Source organism: Littorina saxatilis, linkage group LG1, assembly GCF_037325665.1.
Source record: "Littorina saxatilis isolate snail1 linkage group LG1, US_GU_Lsax_2.0, whole genome shotgun sequence".
Classification (NCBI taxonomy): domain Eukaryota; kingdom Metazoa; phylum Mollusca; class Gastropoda; order Littorinimorpha; family Littorinidae; genus Littorina; species Littorina saxatilis.
Window position 1 is genome coordinate 105,882,473 of NC_090245.1, and position 16,903 is coordinate 105,899,375.

Here is a 16,903-nt window from a genome sequence, read left to right on the forward strand (position 1 = left end):
CCAAAAACAGATAGACTGCAACGTTCCAAAACTGAGAATCAACAAATAAGAAATGTAGGTTATTGGTTTTAAAACCAACAAGAGGACACAGCAGTAGCCAGGTTAGGTCTTTCTTTATCAATATTTCGGCAGCGACACACTGCCTTCTTCAGGATTTCACTTTTTAGGTGGATCAAAAGTGCTGTACTAACTGAGGTGGATCAGATTGTCGAGGGAGGGTCCACGGTGTGGGATCTGAGGATGGTATGCTGAAAGTACGGAATATAGTTAGACAGGGATAGATTGTAGGTTATTGGGGGAGCATCTCGTTACTCCCCCGTATCGTTACTCGCCCGGCTCGTTACTCCCCCGTATCGCTACTCCCCCGGCTCGTTACTCCCCCTTACACTTAAGTAATGCAGTTATTACTTAATTGAATTTTCAAGAGAGAAAGAGAGAGTCAGAGAGAGAGAGAGAGAGAGAGAGAGAGAGAGAGAGAGAGAGCATGTTTAAAGAACTTACAACTGTCAGATCTGCCTGTACATTCGTGTACAGTACATCTTTAAAAAAAAAGTATATATTTTAATTTAAGCAATTTTAATTTTAGGTTAGTGGTACGTTTAATTATTTATGGGGATAGATTCAGTTAGACAGGAATAGATTGTAGGTTATTGGTACGTTCAATTATTTATGGGGATAGATTCTGTTAGAGTAGACAGGAATAGATTGTAGGTTATTGGTACGTTCAATTATTTATGGGGATAGATTCTGTTAGACAGGGATAGGTTGTAGGTTATTGGTACGTTCAATTATTTATGGGGATAGATTCTGTTAGAGACAGGAATAGATTGTAGGTTATTGGTACGTTCAATTATCTATGGGGATAGATTCTGTTAGAGACAGGAATAGATTGTAGGTTATAGGTACGTTCAATTATTTATGGGGATAAATTCTGTTAGACAGGGATAGATTGTACTTTGTAGGTTATTGGTACGTTCAATTATTTATAGGGATAGATTCTGTTAGACAGGGATAGATTGTAGGTTATGGTACGTTTTATTATTTATAGGGATAGATTCAGTTAGACAGGAATAGATTGTAGGTTATTGGTACGTTCAATTATTTATGGGGATAGATTCTGTTAGACAGGGATAGATTGTAGGTTATTGGTACGTTCAATTATTTATGGGGATAGATTCTGTTAGACAGGGATTGATTGTAGGTTATGGTACGTTTTATTATTTATAGGGATAGATTCAGTTAGACAGGAATAGATTGTAGGTTATTGGTACGTTCAATTATTTATGGGGATAGATTCTGTTAGACAGGGATAGATTGTAGGTTATTGGTACGTTCAATTATTTATGGGGAGAGATTCTGTTAGACAGGGATAGATTGTAGGTTATGGTACGTTTTATTATTTATAGGGATAGATTCAGTTAGACAGGAATAGATTGTAGGTTATTGGTACGTTCAATTATTTATGGGGATAGATTCTGTTAGACAGGAATAGATTGTAGGTTATTGGTACGTTCAATTATTTATGGGGATAGATTCTGTTAGACAGGGATAGATTGTAGGTTATGGTACGTTTTATTATTTATAGGGATAGATTCAGTTAGACAGGAATAGATTGTGGGTTATTGATACGTTCAATTATTTATAGGGATAGATTCTGTTAGACAGGGATAGATTGTAGGTTATTGGTACGTTCAATTATTTATGGGGATAGATTCTGTTAGACAGGGATAGATTGTAGGTTATTGGTACGTTCAATTATTTATGGGGATAGATTCTGTTAGACAGGGATTGATTGTAGGTTATGGTACGTTTTATTATTTATAGGGATAGATTCAGTTAGACAGGAATAGATTGTAGGTTATTGGTACGTTCAATTATTTATGGGGATAGATTCTGTTAGACAGGGATAGATTGTAGGTTATGGTACGTTTTATTATTTATAGGGATAGATTCAGTTAGACAGGAATAGATTGTAGGTTATTGGTACGTTCAATTATTTATGGGGATAGATTCTGTTAGACAGGGATAGATTGTAGGTTATTGGTACGTTCAATTATTTATAGGGATAGATTCTGTTAGACAGGGATAGATTGTAGGTTATGGTACGTTTAATTATTGACAAAACAAAACGTTACATTAACAGTACGTCGACCCAGTGATCTTTTTATCAAACGAAACCCGACACCAACTTCTACAACAAAATGCTGCGTGTAGCCTGTAGCCAGTGTAGATTTGTTGTATTAGTGGTTCTCCATCATTCTCATATGTGTGTGTTTGTGTGTGTGCGTGCGTGTGTGTGTGTGTGCATGCGTGGGTGTGTGTGCGTGCGTGCGTGCGTGCGTTCGGTGTTTGTATGTTTGTGTCCGTGTGTGTTTGCGTGTGTATGTTTGCATGCGTGTGTTTGTGTGTGTGTGTGTGTGTGTGTGTGTGTGTGTGTTTGAGTTTGTGTATGTGTGTGTGTGTGCGTGCGTTTGTGTGAGGTGTGGGTGTGCGTGCGTGTTCGCTTGCCTGCGTGCGTGCGTGCGTGTGTGTTTGTGAGTGTGTGCAGCGAAAGGACAGGGCGTTGAATTGACATGCCCATCAATTTGGTACGGGGGCGACCTCCTTCGCCTGGTCGGAGAGGTCAGCAAAGAAGCCATAAAGAATCAGTGTCCAGCGCCGCAGTCGATATCTTTCACTCAAAATGCATTAGTCGCTTGCGAAGTTGATCACAATCTACAGCTGTGCGACAAGGCCAGTGAAAAAAAGGCGTGTTGGTGCCAGCAAAACGCAACATCCTACCTGTTCAACTACAGGTTTCTTGTGGATGAGTTGTTCCACTTGAGTAGCTTGAAGTATAACGTTGACATTCGCTGTTCTAAAAACGATAATGGATCAAGTCCTCTCAATATTACTTCTGCTTCGGGGTGTACACATTTCCGAGTGAAACACAAAGGTGAGTTACATGTACATACATAGGCTTACATACACACATACATACATACATACATACATACATACATACATACATACATACATACATACATACATACATACATACATACATACATACATACATACATACATACATACATACAAACATACACACATACACACATGTATACATACATACATACACACATACATACATACATACATACATACATACATACATACATACACACACACATACATACATACATACATACATACATACATACATACATACATACATACATACATACATACATACATACATACATACATACATACATACATACACACATACATACATACATACATACATACATACATACATACATACATACATACATACATACATACATACATACATACATACATGCACACACACACAGTCACACATACACATATACGGTGGAAGAGAGAGAGGGAGAGAGAGAGAGAGAGAGAGAGAGAGAGAGAGAGAGAGAGAGAGAGAGAGAACTTTTAGGGTATTACTATTAGTACAAACAATTTAGAGAAAAGATTAAAGCTGTTATCAAAGTAGATCTAATTTAAACTAGCAGCAGTCATCCCGGACACTCACAATCACATGTATGGTAATAACGAGTTGCTACCTTTTCAGATGACCCGTGTCGATTTTATAAATGCGGACCAGGAACGTGTTACGTTGCAAACAACGCCAAAGATACAGCCCTGTGCTTATGTCCTCCAGCGCACAAACAACCACTATGCGGTATATATACCATTATGTTTTTACACCCCCGGTATAGGGGTGTGTATAGGATTCGGTCGATGCGTTTGTTTGTTTGTGTGTTTGTGTTCGCATATAGATCTCAAGAATATCTCAAACTTGGTGAACAGGTTCTATACATTCCTGAGACGGTCCTTACAAAAATTGGGACCAGTCAAACACACGGTTAGGGAGTTATTGGTGGATTAAGATTCTACAAGGACTTATAGAGAAACATATTCATGGTCAAAGGGAAATAACCTTCTCAGTTGGTGGCAGTGAGAATGGGTGCAGTGAGAATGGCTATTTCCCTTTGACCAACGGGGGTGTTTTTCCTACCTCGAAGGAATTTCTTGTTTTCTTCTCGTTAGTAGTGTTGGGGTCTGACTTTCTTTGCTTGGTACTTCGCGAAGATAATATACCTTTTTTTTCTCTACTTAGATTCCTCAGGGTGTTTTCCCTGCGTACCCCCCCCCCCCCCCCTCTCGTATTGTTCTTCCTAGTTTATTATTGTCGTGTCCACCAACATGAATATTTGTTTAAGTTTGTACTGTTTGGGTCATTTAATATAAGCTTTTGCTTGAGTTCGTGCCCTATAGGTTCTTACTGTTAATTGTTTCGTGTTATTTATTTGTAATTAAACAAAATTTAAACCAAGATATACGCTCGACACACGAACTCGAGCACACACGTACGCGCGTGAGCACATACGCACTCACGAACGCACGCGCGTGCGTACACTCACACACACACACACACACACACACACACACACACACACAGACACACACACTCACATAAAGACAGACAGACAGACACACACACACACTCACACTCACACACACACATACACACACACACACACACACGTACACACACACACACACACATGCCCATACACATGCCCTTAAAACACACACACACACACACACATACACACACACACACACACACACAGAGGAAGCTTGACTGTGGCAGCACAACAAAAACATCCACAAATCTATCAAAATCAATAGAGCGAAACGTATCGCTTCAATCCCCTGTTGTCCTGTGTTTCTCCCAGAAAAGTGCGGCTGGATGTGTGACTGTTCGAGTCACTGCGGTTACCTTCCTGGCTGCTATTGCTGTCTCAGTCTTGTCGTCAGCTTCATCTCTCTGCTCTTGGTTTCTGCAACCAGTAAGTCATGTTGGACAATCTGCTCCCCCTACCCAGCTTTGGCATAAGACCTAATAAGACTTGAGACATAAGATAATTTGTGTCCATACAATTTAACAATGGATGGAAAATGTAGGTTCGTCTGCTGTTAATTAAACAACCAAAAATGTACAGGGTGACACAAAAAAAACAGATCCCACCAAAAGTTTAATATTTTCTGAAATAATCAGCCGATTCTTTTATTTTTTCAGGTGAGCCAAGCTGAAATGATGTTCTAACAGCCCACCAAGTTTGAGCTTCAAGATGTCATGGACAACGGAGCATAAGACATTTATAGTCGAGGCCTATTTTCGCCGGCGAACAGATTTGCTCGGGCTGCGCACAACAGACTCTCTGACTGAATCAATATTCCTCGGTGTCCTTGCTGATTTAGGTCGACCAGAGTGGGATCCCCTGTTAGGGTTTTTACTATTGAGGTTATTGACAGTCCCATGGTCTCTGAACTTATCCCTCCATCCATAGATAACTGATTTAACAGGAAAGTCTCTACGTCCAAACTGTCTTTTGAATTCCAGTTGAGCAGCGTGGATAGAATTCGACCGAAAATAGGCCTCGACTATAAATGTCTTATGCTCCGTTGTCCATGACATCTTGAAGCTCAAACTTGGTGGGCTGTTAGAACATCATTTCAGCTTGGCTCACCTGAAAAAATAAAAGAATCGGCTGATTATTTCAGAAAATATTAAACTTTTGGTGGGATCTGTTTTTTTTGTGTCACCCTGTATATAAAAACAAGCACGATATACGAAGTGTAAACCGCTCCGCGCCTTCGATTATGTCCCATCAGAATTGGGTTAGGGATTAAAACTAATAAAAGATCCATCTAGTTTGTTCAAAGTACACTCGATCGGCAAGAAAAGTTAAGCAGAATTAATTTCCCAACGGTAAGCTTATATTATAAAACTGATTTTTGATTCACCTGAGTAATTGGTGAGTATTAGGTTTAATATGTGTCCGTCTGTATGTCCGGCCGGCCGGCCGTGGACAAAAAACTTAAAGGCCCAGTCTGCCTCAAATAGTTTACAGAACGATTTAAATCTTCTCACGAAAAAAGCAGTTCTAACCTTATGGAACACACTTACAATAGCATTTAACAGCATTAAATGACACAGTTCGTTTGAATGACTATTTAGCTTGCGTAAACCATACACCAGATTTCGTGGTTTATTTTACCCTTGAGCCATCGTGGATCCGTGGCACACACTTTCCATTTTTTTCACAATTAATTTTCGTCGTCAGTTTGTGATTTCAATGCGACTTGCTGTATCTGCAATAGCACGTAATTGTGTACCTCTGAATCTAAAATGCAACAAACGACTGCGAATCACACGAACTAATATCCTTATCGGCGGCGGTTAGCTTCAAAGACACAAGTGATATGCAGAAAGTTCGTCTGCTTGCCTTGGTTAAACACGATCATTGCCGCGTGACTTGCTTCCGGTCTCCCTTTTTCAAAACTTTCAAAACTTCGTGTTGTACTGATCTGGTCTTGATGAAAAAAGAAATCTTTTATGATTTAAGAATGTTTGTGTTACAAGCTGTCAATTTATCATTTACATTTTAAAAGTTAGTTCTAGCGCCAAAACGAGGCGTCCGATTGTGGTGCAATTGTTACATTTTAGCAGTGTTGGTCCCGTCTTTCTAGCGCAGACGAAAAATAGTAGCAAAATCTCAAAGTATGCATGTGTGCCACGCAAAAATAAATTCTTTGAAAAATGCTCGCTCTTTACGGAGAGCACCTTGGATGTTCTCAAGCGGTGCGTGTTTAAACAAAAGGGTGTTTATACTGTGTGTAAAAGCCTGACAGTGTTTGTGACCAGAAACTGATGGTTTACGGGAGGCTGTGTGTTCCTTTAATTAACGTTGAGGTTATCTCGGAAGTTTTTTAAAGCTAGACCTCTGAAACTGTGCACACTTTTAGGGTTTGATGATCTCACGAAGTGACCCCAGTTTGGTTGACCCTCGTCAAATTGAGGGGTCACAGTTTGTTTCATAAAAACTTAACGTTGAGGTTATCTCGGATGTTTTTGAAGCTAGAGCTTTGATACTATGCACACTTCTAGGGTTTGATAATCTACCGACTTGACGTGACGTAAGTTTGATTGCCCCTCGTCAAGTGTCACAGGGGGTCATGTTCGATTCATACTAACTTAACATTGACGTTATTCCAGGCGTTTTTGAAGCTAGAGCCTTGAAACTCTGAACACTTCAAGGGTTTGATAATCTACCGACGTGACCCTAGTTTGGTTGACCCCCGTCACATTTTGTATGTATGTTCACAGTGGCGGAGTGCCGTAAGATATCCCACAAGCCCGCCCAGGTGAGAGCCAGGGAAAGCTTCCTCTACTCCCGTCATGTGCCACCCTACAGGGGAAGCAACGCCAGCGTCAAGAGCCTGAGGCTCACCTTCTCCGCCGCTTCTACATCCTCCAAGAGGCTGCTGGAGAACATATCTGAGGCCCCCAATCCGCTCGACAGTCAAATAGAGTCCTCTGTCGACACAAAAAAAGCATCGTCATAACGTTTATGTCTCCCCACCCCTCACCTTACCCTTCATCCACCGCCCTTTCTTTATGTTCAGCAGCAAGGAATTTTTGCTCACCTATAATGAGTGTCAGGCAGATTTTTTTAGAAGAGGGTCTGACAGGAGCTGGGGTGTGCACGTTAAAGATCCCACGATTGACAAAAGGGTCTTTCCTGGCAAAATTGTATAGGCATAGATAAAACATGTCCACCAAAATATCCGTGTGACTTGGAATAATAGGTCGTGAAAAGTAGGATATGCGCCGAAATGGCTGCGATCTGCTGGTCGATGTGAATGCGTGATGTACATGTATAGTGTAACAAATTCCATCTCACACAGCATAAATAGATCCCTGCGCCTTGAGTCCGAGTCTGGAGATACGCTCGCGATATAAGACTTCATACAACTTCATAACTGTTAGCTGAGACTCAAAAATGCTCTGTGGTCAGTGTCACACAGATAAGATGATAGTTTCTGTGACGAATGTCAGGTTCTGTGATGATTGTCGGATAACGTTTTTGATGATCTCCCGTCATGGCCCCAGTTTGGTTGACCCTTGTCAAATTTTGAGATCACAGCGGGGTCGTGTTCGGTTCGTAAAAAAGATTATGAGAGCCTCCAGACTTCACATATTTGTAGGCTTTGATTATCTTCTTAGCTGTTATCGCACAAAATAATTAATGTTGCTATGAATGACAGCTAAGACTGTAATTGTTACATTTTAGCAGTGTTGGTCCCGTCTTTCTAGCGCAGACAAAAAATAGTAGCAAAATCTCAAAGTATGTGTGTGTCCGCTATTATGGACCGGACCACATTCAACAAACACATGTAGAAAGGAAAACAAAATAAAGACAGGTTTCAGTCATGCGTAAGGAAGCTTGATAAAAAAAATAATCTATAACTAGCCCACAAACATTGAAACAAAATAGTCAAGTTGATAATTTTATTTATTCTTCTTTCTCTAAATTTTCATCTTCTTCTCCTTCTCCGCTCATGTGCTGAAACGTCCACGTTCACTCATGTTTTGACGTGTATGACAGTGTTACCTCCCTATTTGATAACTTTCTTCTTGTGCTTCAAATAATGTTAAAACGAATCGAAACAAATGAATCTGATGCACAATTATTTGAATTAGTCCGACTCGCACACTAAGTTGTATTGAGTTGTTTTGGAGTATAGTGGGCTTATTACAATGATTCGTGATGACCTCTTCACTGTACCATATTAGGCGCCCAGGCTCCAAATATGGACCAGCTGTGAATTGTTCTGTATTTCTCTATTTGCTGAATGTCTATGAAAGCTAATTCGCTTTGGTTAGGCTTAACGGTTAAGCCTGTAATTAATTGGGCGAAGTCGACTATGTGAAGTATGCTTTGCGAAGCTGGCCGCACGGAGCTTTTGCACTGAGTTTTCGGTAAAAAGACTTCGCGAAGTCGACTTCAGGCTTATTTAAGGACCGCCTTCAACCGAAGAGAAAACAACTAGCAAGCACACAATGAAAGTTCTTTACAAGAAAACAACTAGCAAGCACACAATTCTTTACAAGAAAACAACTAGCAAGCACACAATGAAAGTTCTTTACAAGAAAACAACTAGCAGTAACACAATGAAAGTTCTTTACAAGAAAACAACTAGCAAGCACACAATGAAAGTTCTTTACAAGAAAACAACTAGCAAGCACACAATGAAAGTTCTTTACTAGAAAACAACTAGCAAGCACACAATGAAAGTTCTTTACAAGAAAACAACTAGCAAGCACACAATGAAAGTTCTTTACTAGAAAACAACTAGCAAGCACACAATGAAAGTTCTTTACAAGAAAACAACTAGCAAGCACACAATGAAAGTTCTTTACAAGAAAACAACTAGCAAGCACACAATGAAAGTTCTTTACAAGAAAACAACCAGCAAGCACACAATGAAAGTTCTTTACAAGAAAACAACTAGCAAGCACACAATGAAAGTTCTTTACTAGAAAACAACTAGCAAGCACACAATGAAAGTTCTTTACAAGAAAACAACTAGCAAGCACACAATGAAAGTTCTTTACTAGAAAACAACTAGCAAGCACACAATGAAAGTTCTTTACAAGAAAACAACTAGCAAGCACACAATGAAAGTTCTTTACAAGAAAACAACTAGCAGTAACACAATGAAAGTTCTTTACAAGAAAACAACTAGCAAGCACACAATGAAAGTTCTTTACAAGAAAACAACTAGCAAGCACACAATTCTTTACAAGAAAACAACTAGCAAGCACACAATGAAAGTTCTTTACAAGAAAACAACTAGCAAGCACACAATTCTTTACAAGAAAACAACTAGCAAGCACACAATGAAAGTTCTTTACAAGAAAACAACTAGCAGTAACACAATGAAAGTTCTTTACAAGAAAACAACTAGCAAGCACACAATGAAAGTTCTTTACAAGAAAACAACTAGCAAGCAGACAATGAAAGTTCTTTACAAGAAAACAACTAGCAAGCACACAATGAAAGTTCTTTACAAGAAAACAACTAGCAAGCACACAATGAAAGTTCTTTACAAGAAAACAACTAGCAAGCAGACAATGAAAGTTCTTTACAAGAAAACAACTAGCAAGCAGACAATGAAAGTTCTTTACAAGAAAACAACTAGCAAGCAGACAATGAAAGTTCTTTACAAGAAAACAACTAGCAAGCACACAATGAAAGTTCTTTACAAGAAAACAAGCTACCTATCATGATCAGCATGAAACAAAAAGTGGTCCAAATTAGGCGCCTTTCTCATAATTATGACGAAAAGTGAGTCGTATTAATGTTGAAAGCAATTGCTTTTCTTGTGTTTGTTTGTATGTATTTGCCTTGGAAAAAAACACATCTGCATCAGATAAGGTTCTATTGTCTTTTATCTGGCTTGGTTCTGTGAGTGTCTGTGTGTGTGTGTGGTTGTGCGTGCGTGCGTGTGTGGCGTGTGTGTGTGTGTGTTCACATACAAAGCTATACCGTCGTTGTTTGCACTATACTGGTATGAACAAGAACTAACGATTCGACAATTGAGAAGGAGTGAGATCTGATATCAGGTAGGGGTATGAGGCAGATATTAAGTGACCTAGAATGCGGACGCGTGCACCTTCCTCAAACCAACATTGGAGATACTTAGCTAGAAAGTTGTAGCAAGATCTGTCATGGCTACCTGGCAATGTCTGGTGCTATTCACAGCCTTGCGATCAGTCACTGGTGAGTGTGATGACATTGAACTCTCTCTCTCTCTCTCTCTCTCTCTCTCTCTCTCTCTCTCTCTCTCTCTCTCTCTCTCTCTCTCTCTGTCTGTCAGTCTGTCGGTCTGTCTGTCTCTCTCTCCCTCTCTCTCTCTCTCCCTCTCTCTCTCTCTCGGTGCACCCCTCTCTCCCCCCCTCCCCACCTTTTCTCTCTCCTTCTCTCTCTCTCTCTCTCTCTCTCTCTCTCTCTCTCTCTCTCGGTTTACCCCTCTCTCTCTTTTTCTCTCTCTCCTCCACCTCTTTTCTCTCCCTCTCTCCTCAGTTTTCTCTCTCTCTGTCTCTCTCTGTCCCTCTGTCTGTCTGTCTCTCTGTCTCTCTGTCTCTCTCTCTCTCTATCCTCTCTCTCTCTGTGTCTCTCTCTCTCTCTCTCTCTCTCTCTCTCTCTCTCTCTCTCTCTCTCTCTCTCTCTCTCTCTCTCTCTCTCTCTCCACAAGTCTCTGCGTGTGTCTGTGTCAGTTTGATTGTCTGTTTGTGTGACTGGCCTTCTGTGTGAGCGAGGGAGAGATCATTTTATCAGTGTGTGCGTAAGGAAGTGTGTCAGAGTGTGTGTTTTGGCCCATTTCTATATTTTGTGTGTGTCTGTCTGCACTGAAATAGCACAAGAAAGCCAGGAGATGTTGTGTGGTCGAGTTCGGTGAACTGTTATTCCTGGCAAAGCCTGTAACTGATATAGGCTTACTATATTTTTATCTGCGATTTTTTTCTTTTTACATTTAGTCAAGTTTTGACTAAATGTTTTAACATAGAGGAGGGAATCGAAACGAGGGTCGTGGTGTGTGTGTGCCAGTGTGTGTGTGTGTGTGTGTGTGTGTGTGTAGAGCGATTCAGAGTAAACTACTGGACCGATCTTTATGAAATTTTACATGAGAGTTCCTGGGCATGATATCCCCAGAATTTTTCTTCATTTTTTCGATAAATATCTTTGATGACGTCATATCCGGCTTTTTGTAAAAGTTGAGACGGCACTGTCATACCCTAATTTTTTTAATAAAATTGATTGAAATTTTGGCCAAGCAATGTTCGACGAAGGCCGGACTTTGGTATTGCATTTCAGCTTAGAGGCTTAAAAATTGATTGATAATTTTGGTCATTAAAAATCTGAAAATTGTAATTAAAATTATTTTTTATGAAACGATTCAAAAACAATTTCATCTTATTTGTCATTATTTGCTGATTCCAAAAACATATAAATATGTTATATTTGGATTAAAAACAAGCTTTGAAAATTAAAAATATAAAAATTATGATTAAAATTAAATTTCCGAAATCGATTTAAAAACAATTTCATCTTATTCCTTGTCAGTTCCTGATTCCAAAAACATATAGATATGATATGTTTGGATTAAAAACACGCTCAGAACAAGCGGTGGACAGATTATGCTACGAGTATACTGTCTTGCTGAAAAAATGTAGTGCGTTCAGTTTCATTCTGTGAGTTCGACTGAGCTCGACTAAATGTTGTATTTTCGCCTTACGCGACTTGTTAATCTCTGTTCGAGAAAAGAAGCGTTTTCCTTGTTTTTGTTTGTTTGCTTTGTGCGTGCGTGTGTGCGTATGTGCGTGCGCGTGTGTGTATGTGTGTGTATGTGTGTTTGTTTGCATGTGTGTACGTGTGTCTGCATGTGTGCGTGTTTACATGTGTTTGTATGTGTGTGTTTGCACGGTACTTCTTATGACCACACTACGGTTCCAAGCTCCTTATTCACAATAAAATCTGTCGATGAATGCGGACAATTTTCCTGGCCATTTTTATTTTTTTATTTCATAATTCATTATTCAGGTTTGACTGAAGCGAGTTTTTTGAGTGAAACGACAACTCCACGTGATACGATGAAAAAGGTCAGCAAATTGCCTCCCCTGGTTTTGAAGAGAACTCGTGTATCTTCACTCACAGCACTATTCTGACTGCATGCCTATGTTCGCATTTCAAAACCAAGTGTATGGTATTGTCTACTCAATTTATGGATTACCTCACTGAATCCCACGAGTTGAATATCTAACAGAGACAGACAGAGAGAGAGACAGACATATACTGATAAAGGCCATAGGGCCCGGAAGGTTGCCTAATATGGACCGGCTCCTAATATGGACCACCTCCTGTTCTGACAAACTAACAGTGCAAAAGCGCTCAAAACTATTTTATTCGCTGTATTTACCATTTCTGGATAACTTCCACGTGTCAAAACAGTTGCAAAAACACAAACCACAAAACCGTTAGGCTTTTTCTCTTTTTTTTCATGTTTGGCAGCGTTCACTCTAAATTTGATGCTTAAAACGGACAGGTTTCTGTCCACAGCCAAAGCAGGCTGTTATCACACAAAAATTGCTATATATAACAGCTAAGACTGTGTTTGTTACATTTTAGCAGTGTTGAACCCGAGTTTCTACTGCAAACAAAAATGAATAGCAAAATATCAAAGTATGTGTATGCATGTACCCTAATATCAGGGACCTATATTTAGATCTATGCTAATATGGACGACCTTCAGTGAATAGAAAAAAAATAAAAGCTAAAGGCTGGTTTCATTATTTCATTTAGAAGCTAAATATAACCTATAACTAGCCCTGGAGCTTTCTACAAAAAAAGTCTTCTTTTCGTGGAAGTTGATAATTACATTTATTTATCTCCCTGTTTTTGATGCTTCTTTAGTTTCCTGTTGTGCTTCAAATGACTTTCTCGTCAAACCGAAACAAATAAATCTAAAGTATATTTGAATTGGTCTGACTTGCACACTGAGTTGTATCATGTTATGTTGAAGTATCGGGAGCTTTTTACAGTGATTCGTGAAGGCCTCTTCACTAGTCCATATTAGGCGCCCAGGCTACTAAAACTGGACCAGTTGTGAATGTTTCTGTATTTAATTTTTGCTGAATAGTGAATATCTATCAAAGCTAATTCACTCTAATTAGGCCTAACGGTTAACCTAAGAGAGAAGGACTACCAAACACAAAATGAAACTTCTTCGCAAGAAAACAAGCTGTTTATCAGCAAGAAAGAAAATGTGGTCCATATTATAGGTAACCTTCCCCTATTTGATTTTTGCTGATTGTCTACGAAAGCTAATTCGCTCTAATTAGGCCAAAACGGTTAACTAACGAGAAAAGGACTACCAACACAAAATGAAAGTTTTCAAGAAAACAAGCTAGTTGTCAGCATAAAACAAAAAATGGTCCATATTAGGCAACCTTCCCGTAGAAAGACAGACAGACAAACAGACAGACAAGCGGAAGGTAAGGATATTTTTACTACCATCCCCCGGGATCCCTATGTACGAAAAATAATAAACTCATCACGTGATGTTTTCAGTAAATAACAATCATGATATTTTGACAAACGATGGGCGTTATCCCCTTCCTTCCTGCCTCCTTCACTCACTCGCTTATTAACTTAATGCTGAAGAGTACCCGAATCCGATAAAACTAATTGCATGTGTAAGGCTTTTGACATTAACAGGGGCTACAACGCAGCTCCGATCTATCTTTTGCTGACCTTGGTACTGTGCCCTGATGCTATGCTAAATTTGAATTTCTGTCCCCAGTTCTAATGACTATTTTGGGACACGGAGTGGTTATATGCTGAAAAGTGCCCTGATGCTATGCTGTGCTATGCTAAATTTCCATTACGGTCCTCAGTACTAGTGACTATTTTGGGACATGACGTGGTTATATGCTGAAAAGTGCCCTGATGCTATGCTGTGCTATACTAAATTTCGATTACGGTCCTCAGTACTAGTGACTATTTTGGGACATGACGTGGTTATATGCTGAAAAGTGCCTTGATGCTATGTTGTGCTATGCTAAATTTCTATTACGGTCCTCAGTACTAGTGACTATTTTGGGACATGACGTGGTTATATGCTGAAAAGTGCCCTGATGCTGTGCTGTGCTATGCTAAATGTCTATTACTGTCCCCAGTTCTAATGACTATTTTGGGACATGACGTGGTTATATGCTGAAAAGTGCCCTGATGCTGTGCTGTGCTATGCTAAATGTCTATTACTGTCCCCAGTTCTAATGACTATTTTGGGACATGACGTGGTTATATGCTGAAAAGTGCCCTGATGCTGTGCTGTGCTATGCTAAATGTCTATTACTGTCCCCAGTTCTAATGACTATTTTGGGACATGACGGTTATATGCTGAAAAGTGCCCGTGGTTATATGCTAAAAAGTGCCCTGATGCTATGCTGTGCTATGCTAAATTTCTATTACGGTCCTCAGTACTAGTGACTATTTTTGGACACGACGTGGTTATGTGCTAAGAATGTGCCCTGATGTGCGTATGTGTGTTTTTATAGGGCACGCAGTGGATGACTTTTAGGACAGGTGGGACATGCACACGCACATCAAGGGAGATTATCCAGGGTAGTTAAAGATGGATCCGTGCGCAGTGCTGCGTTTTGCCTCGTCTTTTTCATTAGTTTGATTGGTACTATTCAGCTTTAATTTATGTTTTAACCTGCTACAGCCGTGGCGGGCCCGGGTACCTCAGGTGGTAGAGCACTGGACTGACTTGTGATCCTAGGGCCGGTCGCGGGTTCGAATCCGGGCCGGGACGGACACGGCCCGGTCAACTCAGTTTAAGTGCAGACCCTGAAACGGTATTTATATCCCACCCCCGTGTCTCCACAGTGGCTCGTAAAAGACCTCGGTCATTCTGCCATAAGTGCAGATGGCTGATGCCACCTAAACACGCATACACTTGTTGTGTATCTCATCTAAAGTCGGGGTAATACCCGGGAACATGCCCCTATAATGGCTTTGCCGTGAGGGCGTAAAACTTGAATTTCTCTCGCTACAGCCGTGCATGAAGGCCCACCCTCCAAGTATTCGGAACGCACGCACGACAAGAGTGCACAGCGACGAACTGTACGTGTCATGTAAACCAACCTACGTCATGGTGTCCCCGCAGCGGTCTCAATACCTTCGCTGTCAGCCGTCAGGTCGTGCCTGGCAAAACTTTACTGGCTCCTGTGATAAGGTTGGTTCATTGCTATTGTTCATTTGTATCGTTCTGCTTTATGACCTTAGTCAAAACCGGCACGGTTGGCCTAGTGGTAAGGCGTCCGCCCCGTGATCGGGAGGTCGTGGGTTCGAACCCCGACCGGGTCATACCTAAGACTTTAAAATTGGCAATCTAGTGGCTGCTCCGCCTGGCGTCTGGCATTATGGGGTTAGTGCTAGGACTGGTTGGTCCGGTGTCAGAATAATGTGACTGGGTGAGACATGAAGCCTGTGCTGCGACTTCTGTCTTGTGTGTGGCGCACGTTATATGTCAAAGCAGCACCGCCCTGATATGGCCCTTCGTGGTCGGCTGGGCGTTAAGCAAACAAACAAAAACAAACCTTAGTCAAACACAAAGATTTATCTTGTCTTTAAAAAAAAAAAAGATGTTTTGCACTCTGGCTTTCCTTCCTTATCAGCATGAAACAAAAAGAGGTCAATATTAGGCAACCTTCCCCTAGAACATTGTCTTAGTTTTTAATCAGCCTAGTGTGTGTGTGTGTGTGTGTGTGTGCGTTTGTTTGTCTCTCTCTCAGTCTCTCTTTCTCTCTCTCTCAGCTTCTTTCTTGTACGCTTCAACAGTTGGTAACCAAGTGTGGAAACATACCGCCAATCCGTCACCGCACAGTGAGACGTTGGCTCTCTCCTTTCGGCTTCGGTCAAGCGTACAATGTGAGAGAAACAGACATATAGGGGAAGGTTGCCTAATATGGACCGGCTCCTAATACGGACCACCTCCTGTTCTGACAAACTAACAATGCTAAAGCTCTCAAAACTATTTCATTCGCTGTATTTACTATTTCGCTTCAACAGTTGGTAACTATGTGTGGTGACATACCGCCAATCCGTCACGCAACAGTGAGACTGTGGCTCTCTCCTTTCGGCTTCGGTCAAGCGTACAATGTGACGTGTGACCCTGGATACGTCATGACTCCAGAAGGTGCGTCATCGTGGCTCCAGTGTCAGGCCAATCGGTGGCAACTCCAAGTAAGGTGTGGGCGTTACCATCAGTGAAGGGGGCATGTTGAAATCGTTTCCAAATACATTTACTTTCAAGTAACCAATAAAAGCATAATTAATACGTGGTGCATTTTCACTTGTTTTTAATTTACTGTTTTTAATTGGTCTGTGTTTTGCAAGAATAGTTCAGTTACGCGCAGGTGGTGTTGGGGGAAGAGCGGAGGGTATGGCCTAGAGGGAAGGTATCT

At 40.6% G+C, this 16,903-nt stretch overlaps 1 protein-coding gene and 1 long non-coding RNA gene across 2 annotated transcripts in view; both read left to right on the forward strand.

The window, feature by feature from the left end:
• The window catches only part of LOC138949020 (uncharacterized), a 10,701-nt gene extending 395 nt beyond the window's left edge, over positions 1-10,306 (forward strand). Inside the window, exons 2-5 of the mRNA XM_070320720.1 lie at positions 2,549-2,935; positions 3,587-3,697; positions 4,758-4,871; positions 7,193-10,306. Coding sequence (XP_070176821.1) covers positions 2,549-2,935; positions 3,587-3,697; positions 4,758-4,871; positions 7,193-7,431 — 851 coding nt within the window. The 3' untranslated portion in view covers positions 7,432-10,306. The remainder of the gene's footprint in view (positions 1-2,548; positions 2,936-3,586; positions 3,698-4,757; positions 4,872-7,192) is intronic.
• Positions 10,307-10,413: 107 nt separating this feature from the next.
• Positions 10,414-16,779, forward strand: LOC138958777 (uncharacterized). The gene is made up of 4 exons (XR_011453505.1): positions 10,414-10,652; positions 12,474-12,532; positions 15,493-15,672; positions 16,509-16,779. It is a non-coding gene; the product is annotated as an uncharacterized lncRNA (long non-coding RNA).
• The last annotated feature ends 124 nt before the right edge of the window (positions 16,780-16,903 follow it).